This window comes from Cnephaeus nilssonii, assembly GCF_951640355.1.
Source record: "Cnephaeus nilssonii genome assembly, chromosome: 1".
Classification (NCBI taxonomy): domain Eukaryota; kingdom Metazoa; phylum Chordata; class Mammalia; order Chiroptera; family Vespertilionidae; genus Cnephaeus; species Cnephaeus nilssonii.
In genome coordinates, this window is record NC_137072.1 from 20,646,339 (window position 1) to 20,661,048 (window position 14,710).

The window sequence follows — 14,710 nt, forward strand, 5'->3', positions numbered from 1 at the left end:
TACACACACACACACACACACACACACACACACGCAGACACACACACTGGCCATAAAACTGGGGATATCTGAATAAAAAATCATTGGATATATCAACCTAAGATACAATGTAATCTAAAATCTCTAAGCAAAATTTAATATTTCTCAGCTGTATCATCTTAACCCTTTCCTTTTATGTAAAACTAGTAGCCCATTTGCAGGAAGAATCCTGCAAGTGGCTGCTGCGGCCGCGTGTGCTGCTGCTGCTGCCGCTGTTGCGGTCTCCGCGCCTGCATCCGCACGCCACTGCCGCCCACCCCGCCCGCCCCGCCCTGCTCCGCCCCACCTGGGCTTTCCCTCTGGCAGCCACCTTGCTTTCCGCTTTTCCTCCCTCTTCCTTCTAAGTTGTCTTCAGTCTTCACTCCTCCCTCCCTCAGCGTATGCAAATTAACCGCCATCTTTGTTGGGTAATTTGCATACTCACCCTGATTGGCTGGTGGGTGTGGCTTTGGCTGGTGGGCGTGGGTTGGGTGTAGCGACGGTGCGGTCAATTTGCATATTACTATTTTATTAGGTAGGATAGATAAACTGAACATAATCACATGCATAGTAAATTAGGAACCAACACTAGGAACCAACACTAGGAAGGTCAATTAGAATGGGTGAGAGCATAGATAGGTTTCATTGCTTTCTAAAATTACAGGCTAAGTTTATAAGACTGAAGAGCTCCACCCTGTGATGACACAGAGCCACCTATAAAACAGAGAGGTGTACTTCTCACTGAGTGTGCTGCCTGCAATAAAAGTCATTTGGCATGTAGAAGATGCTATCCAGCACAGGGGGCTAAGCACATCAGGGAGGGCTATCTCACTGAGGATTACAAATAGATAATTTACCAGAACTCCTGAACACTACTTCCCTGCGGCTATAAATAGAAGTATTTCATTTGGACTTCTTTCCCATGAAGGCTGCCAAGTTTGTTATTAAGGGATTCAATACCTACATGAATTTCATTTCTAAATAAATATGGAAACAAACACTTGGAAATTACAAAATTAATTCCTATAAAAGTAACCCCCAGAAAGAACATCAATTTATGATTAAAGGTAGCAGAGACTAAGGGTTTACCTTTCTTGCAGAGACTTTACCAAAATGACCCCAGAAAGCAGAGATTTACTGCATGGATCCAAAACAATTAGGATATTATCTATTTTCATAGGAGATGAGTAGGTAGGTAGTTAAGTAGATAGAGAGATTTGTCTGGCCCCAAATTGTATACTGATATTTTCAAAGTTTAATCGCTTGCTCTTTATTTGATATCATCAACTAGTTGAATATATAAACTATAGGACAAGGCTGGAGGAAGAAATAAATCATGAATCCAACCCACTTGGGGTTTTAATTTAGGTAGGAAGATTTTGGTGGGTGAAAAACAATCACAATACCAAGTAGCATTCAATGAATTCCATTTGAGTGAAAAAAACAATAAATTCAAGGAGTTCAATGTCCATTGGGTGTCCTATTTCCATCCAGACTATTCCAACAGGATGAGAAAGGAGTATTGTATCAAGTGAAGATATGGTTTATTCAGATTAGGAGGAGCCTATCTAATAAAGAGGGAATATGCTAATTGACCCTCACACCCTCACAAGATGGCGGCACCCACACCCACAACATGGCGGCATCCAGTCCCCTCAGCCCCGCCTCATCCAGCCTCAGTCCCCCAGTCCCCTCAGGCCCACCTAATCCAGCCTCAGTCCTCCAGTCCCCTCAGCCCTGGCTCATCCAGTTGGAGTCCCCAGTCCCCTCACCCCCGCCTCACCCAGTCTCTGCAGCATCCAGCCTCAGTCCCCCAGTCCCCTCAGCCCCGCCTCATCCAGCCAGAATCCCCCAGTCTCCTCAGCCCCGCAGGGGAAAGCAGTTGGGGGCTATTGGCCCGGCAGGAGAGGGCAGTTCGGGATGATCATGTCAGCAGGGGAGCAGTTAGGCATCAATCAGGCCGGCAGGGGAGCGGAGGGGGTGATCAGGCTGGCAGGCAGAGTGGTTAGGGGCAATCAGGCAGGCAGGCAGGCAGGCGAGTGGAAAGGAGCCAGCAGTCCCGGATTGTGAGAGGGATGTACGACTGCTGGTTTAGGCCCTATCCAGGGATCAGACCTAAACCAGCAGTCAGCCATCCCCTGAGGGGGTCCCAGATTGGAGAGGGTGCAGGCTGGGCTGAGGGATGCCTCCCCCCCATGCACGAATTTCATGCACCAGGCCTCTAGTATATATCTACACTAATAAAAGAGAAATATGCAAATTGACCATACCTCCGCAATGCCCATCAGCCAGTCAGGAGTGAGTATGCAAATTAACCCAACAGAGATGGTGGGTTAATTTGCACACACAGGTGGGGAGTGGCCGGGCGGGGCGGGATGCCTATTATGAGGGGGAGGGCGGGGGGCAGAGGGAACTACAGGAGCAGCGCTCTGGCCGGGAGCGAAGACTTGCAAAGGCTCCTGGGTGGTGGCCAGGAGCGAAGACTTGCAAAGCCTCCCAGGCAGCCTGGAGCGAAGCCAGGGGGAGGAAGGCCTATTCTTGCATGAACCTTGGTGCAATGGGCTTCTAGTGTGTGTGTGTGTGTTTGTGTGTGTATGTGTGTGTATATATATATATATATATATATATATATATATATATATATATATTTTAGAGGCCCGGTGCATGAAAATTCATGCACTGGAGCAGCAGGTCCCTCAGCCCAGCCTGACCCCTCTCACAGTCTGGGAGCCCTCAGGGGTGGGAGGTGACCCAGCAATCAGGGGAAGGCAATGCCCCCATCACACCTCTGCTGCTGCCACTGCCAGTAGCACAAGCCTCGGTTACCTGAGCCTCAGGTGGCCCTGGGCAGCTGAGCAGCTGCAATCTGAGGCTTGCCTGCGCCCCAGGTGTTGGCTGGGCAGCTGACATCTGAGGCTTGCCTGTGCCTCGGGCTGGCCCTGGGTGGCTGGGTAGCTGACATCTGAGGCTTGCCTGCGCCTCGGGCTGGCCCTGGGCAGCTGAGGGGCTGAGGGGACTGGGGGACTCCGGAGGCAGGCTCACGGAGTGGCCGAACTTGCCTGGGGGCAGGCCTGGCTGTGCCGCGGGACTGGCTGTGCCGCGTACCTGCTGCCCCGGCAGGGTTGAGGGGACTGGGCATTGCCATCCTGTGGCTGTGGGCACTGCCATCTTTTGTGAGGGTGTGATGGTCAATTAGCATATTCCCTCTTTATTAGATAAGAGATATACTATATATATATATATATATATATATATATATATATATATATATAGTGTGTGTATGTGTGTGTGTGTGGTTTATTTTGTTTGTTGTCTGTCTCCCCACTAGGATTTAAGTTCTATGAGGACAGAATTTTTTGTTCACTGCTATTTTCCCCACACTGGAACAATTCCTGGAACCTAGTGTATGGTCAGTTAATTTACTTTTTCCATTTTACTGATGAGGGAACTCAGGCAAGGATGCCAACTAAGCACTGTGCTAAATAGTGGGGAGGAAGACAGAAATTATTCAATCAGAACATGTTCTTGTCCCCAAGGAGCTCTCAGCCCAGTAGAGGAGAAGCAGAGAGGCCCCATGAAGAGGAAAAGGGAGGTGAGGGGCAAAAGTGTCAGGGCTGGACCGATAGCGGCAGGTTAGAAGCAGAGATCAGAATAATGAGCAACAGAGACTGGCAATACAAAACAAGGTCAGGAATAGAAAGTAAACAGCTCTGCGACCTGGGGAACCTAAACCCTAGGGATCTTAGGGAACAGTCTCAGTTTAGAAAGTAGCTGGTTCAGATTCGTGCCAAATACACTTCAATTCCACAGCGGTTTTGAAGGCTTAAGTCCTCAAAATTAAAGGGTCATGGAGTGTGGCAGGAGGTCCAGGGGGTTTTTGAAGAGTCCAGGAGAGTGCTCACCAGAGAAATAATATATTTTAAAATAAGTAAACAAGTAGGAAGTATGTTTAAAGTATGGCAGGCCTGAAAAACACAAAACCACATTCTGCATGTTTCAACCAAAGAAGAAGTTGGTCTTGTTTCCCTTGTCTCCCTCTGGGAGCTCCCTGTGGGGTCAGAGACCTCAGTGAGCGGCGGGGCGGGATGCGCACAGCAGGGAGAGAAAGAGGACGCCCTCCAGCCTGTGTGCTGCCACCTGCAGAGACAGCCGCCGGAACAGGACAGAAACGTTCCTTTTCAGTTGATTACTACCCTGGGTTGGACTTTTAAATGACTGACTAGAGACTGCTTCTGCTGTCATTTTTGAATTAAAGTGACTGTAGGACTTAATATTGATCAAAGTGACCTGAGTTCTCACCCAGAGGCAGGAGAAGAAATCCCTCTGGGTAAATCTGAGAGACAGTGAGAGACAAAAGTAAAGTTAATTTTAATTACATTTCATGAGTCCTGTTTAGTTCAACATACTGACGCCACAAGAAGAGCTTCCTATTTAAAAGCCACCCCTCCCTTTCACCAACTTTTTTGGGTAATGAAAACTTGACCTGATTACAGTTAGGAGAAGAATAAGTACCACATTTCTTACCTTGATCCTTTTTCTTTAGCGGCACTTTTGCTAACAGCAGTATTTCGTCCAGAAGGAGGTTCCGATTTATCTTCTGTGGGAGATCCAAATCCAGCACTAAAATAATAACTACTTTTTCTTGTCATATGTAAAAAACCACAACCAATTTCAATCATATGGAAAATACATGACATTTGAAGGCATTCAATAGTTTATAAGGTATTTTCACTTCTTTTATATGCTTTGATTCCTTTCACAATTACAAAGCAGGGCACCAGGCATTCTTTCATTTACAGATGAAGAAACTAAGTTTGCTCACAGACTCTAACTCATGTGCTCAAGACCTCACTGTGGGTTCACAGCAGACAGAATGTCAAACCAGGTTTCCTGCCTCCTTTTCCAGAGATCTTTCCCATAGCTATTTTAAAAAAACAATTATGAAGCTATATTACTCTAAGAAGAATCAAAGAATGGTTGCCAAAATCTATTTTTTTTTACTCCCAAATTAAGAGAAGAATTATTTGAGTATAGATAAAAGATCATTTTCTTACCTGGCTTTTTCTTTACTAGCTCTTCTTAAAGAAGAGGAAGAAGAAATACTTCGCCCATAACCAATGTCTGAGGATTTATCTTCCGTAGATGGAGGTGGAGAACTACAATTTTACATATTTGAAATTATGGATGAATTAAAATAATTTACTCATCAATATTGGCTTTGTCCTACAAAACAGATTTCTTCCCTAGAAATCATATTTGGAGTTGACTCTTAACGATGACATTAATTTAAAAGCATAAAGGAGAGGTTAAAATAAGACAAGAAATATTATAAAGCTTTCCATGAACTAGAATAAGACATATTTTTATAAAATGTGTCCCATAAAATGTACTATAGAGATACATGTGACCATTTAAAGAAGGATGTTGGACACCTGCATACAGTTCTGGAGAGTTGCTTGGTTTGCTCCTATCTAGTTATACATTCTTCAATTACTTCATGTCACCAGAAAAGTAAGAAGCCCTGGCTGCTGAAATACACATGGGGTTGACTGGTAACACGGAGTCAGAGGGAAAACCATGGTGCTGTTCCTGACTTTACTATGTCAGGCTATGAATTTATGGGTCAGTGTTTGTTTTCATGGTGCCTGATATACAGGGGAAAGGAAAGAGCCCATACTGGGGATCTTTACATAGTCACATGAGGATGGACAAGCAAAAGTGTATGTGCTTCCCTACATCCCTCTTTTCCCCAAAGACTCACACATCAGATTTACTGTTAACCAAGAGCACAGTACGTAGGTCATTTGGTTCTTGTAAGCAGAGATCCTTCAAAGGCCAAAATTTGGTGCCAGGATTTATCTGTGGATAATTTAAAGATTGTAAAGTAATATCGGCATGCGTTATATTTTTTAATATGATTGCTATTACAATATGTTCTCAACAGTTTGAGGTGTGTGATTTTACACACACACACACACACACACACACACACACACACACACACACATACTTAGAAATAGGAACCTGGGGTTGTGGACATCTTGCTTTTGAGCAGGATTTATCTCTCCAGTTCCCCACAATCTCTGTTGCTTTATTCTCAGCTATTTCACACCATAATGATCAATTTGGCCCCTGAAAGTATCTGAGTTTAAAAATCCATCTATATACATAAGGGAGAACTTATTGTCTGAAAGAGTAACTAGTTACTGAACAGATTACAAAAAAGTTGTGAGACTATCTGAAAATAGGTTAGACAAAGCTCTACACTAGCCATTTTATGAGCCTGGTGAAGAAGATTAGACCAGATCACCTTCTGAGGTCATTTCCAACTATATAATAGTTAGATTCCTCTCTCATCCAAGATGCTTTTCATGGTCCTTTTAAAGTAAGACAGATCATTTCATTCTTCTGCTAAGGTTTCCCAGTTCATTCAGAGTAAAGGCCAAAATCCTTCTAATGGTCTACAAGACTGACATGACCTGGCCTCTCTTCATCCCTGATCTACTCTCCACTCTTCTGCCCCTTGGTTCCCTCAGCTCCAACTGCACTGACTTTGCTATTTCTTAAATATGCCAAGTGTGTTTGCACCCGATGGCTTCTGCAGCAGTTTCCTCTGCCTAGAAAGCTCTTCCCCCAGATATCCCCATGGCTAAGCCCTGCACCTTCTTCAACTTTTTGCTCAGGTATTACCTCTTAGTGAGGCCTCCCTGACCACAATTTTGAAAATTACAACCATCAACCCCAGTCCTCCCCAGCACTACAGAGCCCCCTTATCCTGCCTCTGCTCTACTTCCCTCTCTCCCGTAGCTCTTATTTTAATTATGTGATGTAATTTATTTAGTTGTAATGTTTATTGTTTATTGTCTGCCTCTTCCCACTGGTGCCATGGGAGTAGAGATCCTTGACTCTTTAGTTCACTGACATATTCAAAGCCTACAATACTAGAAATTTAATATTTACTGAATGAATCAGAGAATTCTTCTTTATAAAGGATATTGTCTCCTTAACTTTTTAAAAAACTCATGAACAAGATAAAATTTTTCATCATTTTCTGATCCATGGCAATGATTTTCTATTATGGTCTTTGTTGGTTTTTCTGCTCTTCTCCCTCATTTTTCTTAAAGCATCTTTATACTACTATTGTGCCAATTAAAAAAAAAAAAAAGATGAGATGAGCTTCCTCAGAGCCATGACTTCTCAGCAGTTTGTACGTGCGTTGTAGGGGTGTGTGCCATGTTATGGTGGTGATGGTGGCCAGGGGAAGCAGAAGCAAGAGCTAGAGTAAAATTTTAGTATAGCTATTTTTCATTATTCAAAATACCTCTAATTCTGTCACCATGATAGAGTGTTTCCTGCAAATGTGGCTTAGCTATGGGGTTCTTGTTATGGCCCTGTCTCCTCTGCTTCTTTGGACCAGTTCGGCCCAAGAGGACTTCTGCTGCCAGCCTTGCCCACCCAGCTCCTGGTCCTGCCCTCACCTGGAACAGAGTTTTCCGTTTGTACTTCTGAGTTCTCCCATCACCTCAGGAAGTAGACTTAAATATATATATATATATATATATATATATATATATATATATATATATATATATATATTGATTTCAGAGAGGACGAGAGAGAAACATCAATGATGAGAGATAATCATCTGTACACCCCACACTGGGGATTGAGCCTATAACCCAGGCATGTGCCCTGACCAAGAATCGAACCGTAACCTCCTGGTTCATAGGTTGACACTCAACCACAGGGCCACAGAGCTGGGCAGGAAGTAGTTATTTTTATGGTATTTTCTGAGATCTGCCACCATCAGCTCTCTTGTGCTTTCTTTTTCCTTTTCATTCTTCCTTTTGAACAGCTTCTGCCTGATTTCAGGGATTTTTAGTAACTTTTAAATTTGCTTGAAGTCTGAGGATCATATATGTTTCCAAGTTTTGCCTAAAAAGGAATCTGTGGATTTTAAAACGTTCTTAATTTTTCTTATTGCTTTTGCTTTTGGTTTCCAGAAGAAGCAGAAAACACTGGCTTAAGCAGCAATGCCAAAAAGTCCTCAAGATTCTAATTTTTAGCTTCCCATTTCTGTCAACATTAACACTGAATTGCAGTGTAAGTTGTTTTAAAAATCATAATCAGAAATGCAGTTAAGTAAAACATTATTCTTCTACATTACATTTTAAAATCCAGTACTACAATTTGATTAACTTCAATTATATGATGATAAAATTAAAAACTTATACTTATGGCCTTATCACTAACATTGAGCCCTGGAAATAACAGAACCCCAAACTGAAAATGCTAGTTCTTTCATATCTTCTCTGAAACTTGAACTAACATAGCAAGCTGATTTAAGTAAAAGTAATCAGATTCTAGTTAAAAGTATATGCAAAGGCAAAATCTTGTAGCCAGACAAAGTTAAGGATGAAGTTCTGATTCCCAAGTGTCAGTCTGTAAAAGTAAAATAATGTTAGGTGGTGACGAAATTGCAATGCAATGGCATCATGATTAAGGAAGAAATTCTTACCACACATACACACTGAAATACAAGTCAGTGCTCCCGCTTACCCGGCCGTAGTCATAGAAGCCGTCACTGATGATGTTACTGGATGACAAGTAGCCAGTCTGGCTGTATTTCAGAGACAGGTGGTTGTTGAGCAATTTGTTATAAGCTACCTCACTGAATTTATTTTTTCGACTTACTGATAGATTAATTTCTTCAAGGATATCTAAAGCCCTGTCAATAAAAGCAAAAGGCATTATTTGCTTTATATAAGCCACCCAAGATTAAGTTCTCACTTATCTACCTAGCCAAGATCCTGAATGCAATAGAGAGGTTATAGCCATCCCACCCTTTTAGATAAAGTAATACTGTCGGTTATGAAGACAAATCAGTCTTTCTGAGAACATATACACCTTGTAGTTACTCATATTCAAAGAGTTGAAAAGGACACTTTCAGAAAAAAACAACCATTCTTCATTTAAAGCAAAATTAGTATTTAACTCCAATTTTTGCAACTAAGCAGGCAATATATACAGAGAATAAAAATGTTTAGAAATAGGGTATTCCTGTCTGTGAAACCTAACAACCCTATTGATATGCTAAAAACCCTATCTGTCATTGGTAAGGAACCGGATCTGGGGAGGCTGGCTAAATGTTGGGTTCTGATGGAAAGATTCGGGTCCGGGAAGGAGCAAAATGGAATGGTCATCAGGGCTCACCCATTTTATTTTAGAAAGTTGAGGGACAGATAGGGTTGTGTGACAATAGTTGAGGAAAATGAAAGAAGCATTTCTCAAGATGAAAAAGTGGAAAAGGAAATGTTGGACATGATTTTATAAAGGTGGGGAGGAGGGAAGGACCTTCCTGCCACCAGGCAGTCCCTCCCTTGCTGTGACCTGCAGCCCCCTGAGCGCTCCGTAGACCTGAGAGGGGGAGTGTAGACTCTGCCTGACCTTCCTTTGGCCTGAAAAGTGTGTTCTTCATCTTCTGCTCTTCATCTGAGCCGGAAACTTGAGACAGCTCCACTCACCCGAGCCTGCATAATTCAGAGGCCATCAGCTCATCGCTGGCACAGACCATCACGGCCCAGCTGGCATGCCTTCTGACTTCATCGTTCTTGGAGCGCAGGAGCTCTATGAGGGGCTCCAATCCACCTGAATTTCTTAACTAAAAGTGGACACCAACATTATATGCGTTAGGAGTCCAGAATATAAGCATTATGCTTTTTTTAAAAAAAAAACTCTTTATTATATTGTTTAAAGGTTGCAACTATGTAAAAACATTTTAAGATATTAAATTTATTAAATTTAGGGGGCAAAAATCAATCACAAACCCTTACAAACAAAATCTCAATTTTCTGTTCAAAGTCAAGAAGAGGCCACAGTAAAGTAATCGAGGGAGGTCACGGTGATTTTGCACAGCGTGGGGGCTGGGGAAAGAGCCACCTTCTCACTCCCACAAGTGGGATGCCCTGTGGGCTCCTCAATACTGAATGTCCATTTGGCCCCAAGGTAGACCAAGAAGTCCTTGTTTCTGGAAGGGGTTTTGCAAATGTGATTAAGTGAACGACGATGTCCTGTATTATTAGATAGGCCCAATGCAATCATAAGGGTCCTTAAAAGTGGGAGACAAGAGTGGCAGACGCAGAGAAAGGGGACAAGAGGAACCAGAAGTTAGAGTGATGGAGGAGGGGGCCATGGCCAAGGGATGCACAAAGGCCAGAAAGTGAGTTTTCATCGGAAGTCTCCAGAAGGAACACAGCTCTGCCGACGCTTTGATTTTAGCCCATTTTCAGATTTCTGACCTCCCAAACGGTGAGGCAGTGGATTTGGATTGCTTTAAGTCACTAAGTCGTGGTGATTTGTTATGGCAGGAAAAGGAAACTAATACAGTCCCCAAGGCTGGACAGGAGGAACTGCGGGAGGCAGGGGACACCCGTGTCTGTGGACACTGTACTGGGTTGGCAGTGTGGCCAAAGCAATACTGAGCAATTCCCTAGAAAGAGACTGGTTTCTGTTGTCCTTACACAGTGTCTTTTCTTCATTTCTCCAAAAAGCAAAAGAGAGAAGAAAATAATAAGAGAACTGGACAGAACTATATTACATTATTAAAATAAATTACTTATGTATAAAATTATTCCACACAGAAAAAGAGATTTGTGTAGGGAGCGGCTATAGGGTCAAGCCTCGGACTGACCTGTGGCAGGGCCACAAACAAGTCCCAGCTTGCAGGGCAGAGCCCTCCTAGCATAATTAAGCTTGATCTTATAGTCCTCCCTAGTTCCTTCCTAGGTAGCTAATGGGCTGTGGGAGGTGCAGCAAGTGCTGCCAAAACAAGGTGAAACTCGCAAGAACATTGTAAACATGTTGACCACTACCCTTGTTTTGCTTTGTGTGCTCTGATTATAAAATAAAGACTTGGCTTGCAGGCTGTGGAACTGTCTCTCCACCAGAGAAGCAGCGTCCCACCGAGCCCCAGCTGTGTTCTCTTGTTTGTCTTCTTTAATCCTTCACTGCCCCTCCTCAGGTTCACCAAACCTGCCCATGCAGGACGCGGCACAGATTTGACAGAGCTCATCTCACTGTCTGAAATGCAATACTCTATATCTGAGCCCAGAATACAAAAATAATATCCTGCCGGTCTGTATATGTGGTGCCTAAAGACAAGAGTCCCCGAAGAACAGGATCTACTTTCAGTCATTTCCTTCTCAAACAAAGGGGCTCTGGCAGAGACTACATGGCAGAATATGTGACTTGGGCAGCTTAGAAGAATATCCTGAAGCATCTTATGTGTAGCAGGCCAAAGTTCTGAACACTTTTACTTCTGAGTATAACACAAGATATGTAGTAATCTAACTCCATGTGTTCTTTTGTCAAAGACATAATGATTTATTCACCCCTCCACTCACTCCTCCAGTCCTCCATATATTCCTTCATTTTATTTACTCATTCGTTTCACAACTGTTTATTCAGCATACTCTAGGTGCCAGGTGTGTGTTAATGACATGGACACAAGGAAGAAAGCCCGCAGTTTCCTTCCCTAAAGAAGCTTATTATCATCTTTCATAAGAGATCCATAGAGTGTAAAACGGAGGACCAGGGAGGTCTGCGTAGGGTGCAATGGGAGCACCTAAGTTTGAGGACTGAAGGAAGGACTCATAAAAGAAGATGGCTGAGCTGGGGTTTAAAGGAGAAAACTAAAACTTATCAGGATGACAAAAGTGAAGCTAGCTTGCCAAGCAGAGGACACTAGAAGGTATAAATAAGAGAACAGGGCACACTGACAGTATTACAAATAGCACAGAGCTCCACTTTGGAAGAGACTTCAGGCAGGCGCGGCTCACGGCGGGCTCTCGCCTATCACTCTAAGCAGCTCAACTTTGACCATAGGCAGTAGCACACCACCGGGGACTTGCAATGATGTGAGGAGGCTCATATATTTGGAAGGTCAGTCTGGAGGAAATCTGGGGAGTAGGAGGTGACAGGGGTAGGGAGAGCATTAAAGAGCAAGCTGCAATATTCCAGGAAATAGATGGACTACTCTGCAAGCTGCATAGAGGTATGACCAAGATACTTCTGTTTATCACTGTATCCCCCATCCCTAGCATAGTTCCTGGCACATGGTAGATGGTAAATAAATATTTGGTGACTACCTTACTACTTTACTGGATGAATACAAATGAACTGAGTTAATGGGCACAAAGAAGGGGGATAGAACAGAAATGTAAGGGACAGAAGAGGAAAGACTTGATAGCTGTCTGAGCAGATAGCACAGTGTGAGAGGATGGGCTGACCTTGATCTAACACACACCACATTGTTGGAGCGCAGTATTTATTTCAGCCTCACTGTTCTCATCTATAAAACAGGAATTACAAACATACCTATTTCAAGTGGGGCTTAAATGAATGTAAATTGCTTAGCACAGTGCTTGGCACATAAGTGCTCAATAATGATAGCTATTGTTGCTTACATTGAAGAGAGAGGAACAAAGTGCTAGGCTGTTTGAATGACAAATGGAATACGAGAAAAGCAAGAAATAAAGGGAGGTTTGTAGGGTTATATTAAATCTTTATGAAGATTTAATAGAGTCAACCACAAGGACCAAACACACTTTTATGTGATGGACTTGTGGAAAATGCAATTCTATGTTTTAAAATTTTGCAATATGAGAAACAAGAGAGTATGTATAACTCATATGTGTAATTTTAAGAATCACAGTGAAAAGCATACCTGTTCGTCTACCACCAGCTTAAGAAATGGCACATTTCAATATCCTTGAACCCCTGGGTGCTCCTCTGAATCACATCGACACCCTTAATCCCCCAAGGGGAAACCACTATTTTGAACGTGGGGTTGATCATTGATCATACTTTTTCTTTTCTTTATAGTTCTAACTTGTATGTATGTATGCCTAAACAACGTCTTAGCTTCATTAGCACATTTCTTAGCACATTTCTGAATGGTATACAAATAGAATCATAAGATACATTCTTCACAACTAGCTTTTGCCTAGCATTAAGCTTGTTGAGATTCATCTCTGCTGTTGTCTGTAGCAACAGTTCATTCATTTTTACTGATGTGAGATCCCATTTTATGAATATGCCATAATTTATTCACCCACTCTCTTCACAGTTGGACAACTGGTTTGTTTCCAGTTATTTAGATATTACAAAGAATGCTTCTTGTAGCATAGAGGCAAGGGATTGTCTTAGGGATATACACTTAGAAACAGAACTGCCGGTCTGCAAGGTCTGCTCACATTCTTTGCTAGATAACGCCCGTTTGTTTTCCAAAGCGTTGCACCAATTTCGAAAGACTTAAATGACGGATCAGTTCAAACATTTGAAAACGTTTCACATTAACCCACCCATAAGTCATGACCAGGAAAATGAGAGCAAACGCTATGAAAACACTCACCTCTGCCCGGGCCTCCGCATCGCACGCAGTCGCAGCGATGGTGAGAGCGGCTTTGCTCTGCACGACCATGTTGGCAGAATGCAGCGGGCCGATGAGGGCGTGCATGATGTCGCGGGTCTGGATGCTCACACGCAGAGCCTCCTGCATTGCCATGTTCGTCAGTACAGTGGCGGCGTTGGCCACGGCTCCATCTCGTTTACTGGACAGAATGTTTACTAATGGATCAATACCATCAGCTTCGGCAGCAGCACTGGGTAAACGAAGGCGAAATGAGTGTCATTCATCCAAGTTCAAGAAATTATTTTTGGCCGAAACCGGTTTGGCTCAGTGGATAGAGCTCCGGCCTGTGGACTCAAGGGTCCCAGGTTCGATTCCGGTCAAGGGCATGTACCTTGGTTGCGGGCACATCCCCAGTAGGGGGTGTGCAAGAGGCAGCTGATCGATGTTTCTAACTCTATCCCTCTCTCTTCCTCTCTGTAAAAAGTCAATAAAATATATTTAATAAAAAAAAAGAAATTATTTTTGGAGTGTACAACCGAGCTTATAAAACAAACGAGTACATAAATGCAGTTTTAGAAAGAAATTAATTTACAATGCAATGAGCCCAAAAATGAGGTTCTAGTCATTTAAATGAAGTCTGGGGAAATGTCAGATATGAATGAATTTAAATAATTCTTTTCCTATATCTACAGCATTGGTTATAGAAAAATGTATGACTACTTCTTAGAAAACCTACTGCTGTTCATTTTTTTAAAATCAGTGATATATATAAGATCAGGCAATTCTATTCAAATAAAGTCTCTTGAAATATTCCCAACCAGCAAGAAAATAAAGCTTTAACTATGATGAATCAGTGAGCATGGGAACTCTGACTCAGTTAAAATACTTTATCCCATCTTTCCCCTTTTCAGATTACGTTGCTAATTATAAGCAGAAGTTAACACATTTGAAGGCAGCAACCATTTTGCATGTGAATATTGGTTTTATAAGTTAAACAGCAAAAGTCAAAATCATGACATTGACATAAATAAATACATAATTTCAATTATATAGGCATATTCAGTTGCTAAGTTTCTGATTTCTAGTATAAAAAGACATTATCCATTAACATATTAACATTATCTCACAGAAAGACTAAATCTCCTTTTAAGAAAACAATGTTTTCTATAATCCTTGCTTCATAAATAGTTTAAAACCTCATAAAATAGTAAAAATAAAAGATAATTTTAATGAGTGGAAGATGATTTAATTATGTATTGTAATGTTTGAAATGGCTTCAAA

The 14,710-nt window shown here is 42.4% G+C and overlaps 1 protein-coding gene across 1 annotated transcript in view; it reads right to left on the reverse strand.

Annotated features, from left to right (window-relative positions):
- ARMC3 (armadillo repeat containing 3) overlaps positions 1-14,710 on the reverse strand; it is a gene marked incomplete at its 3' end in the record, with an annotated part of 94,070 nt that overhangs the window by 13,035 nt on the left and 66,325 nt on the right. Inside the window, exons 11-16 of the mRNA XM_079772891.1 lie at positions 13,430-13,679; positions 9,543-9,679; positions 8,578-8,746; positions 5,780-5,877; positions 5,073-5,174; positions 4,543-4,638 (exon numbers count right to left, since the gene is read on the reverse strand). Of these exons, the coding sequence (XP_079629017.1) occupies positions 4,543-4,638; positions 5,073-5,174; positions 5,780-5,877; positions 8,578-8,746; positions 9,543-9,679; positions 13,430-13,679 (852 nt within the window). The remainder of the gene's footprint in view (positions 1-4,542; positions 4,639-5,072; positions 5,175-5,779; positions 5,878-8,577; positions 8,747-9,542; positions 9,680-13,429; positions 13,680-14,710) is intronic.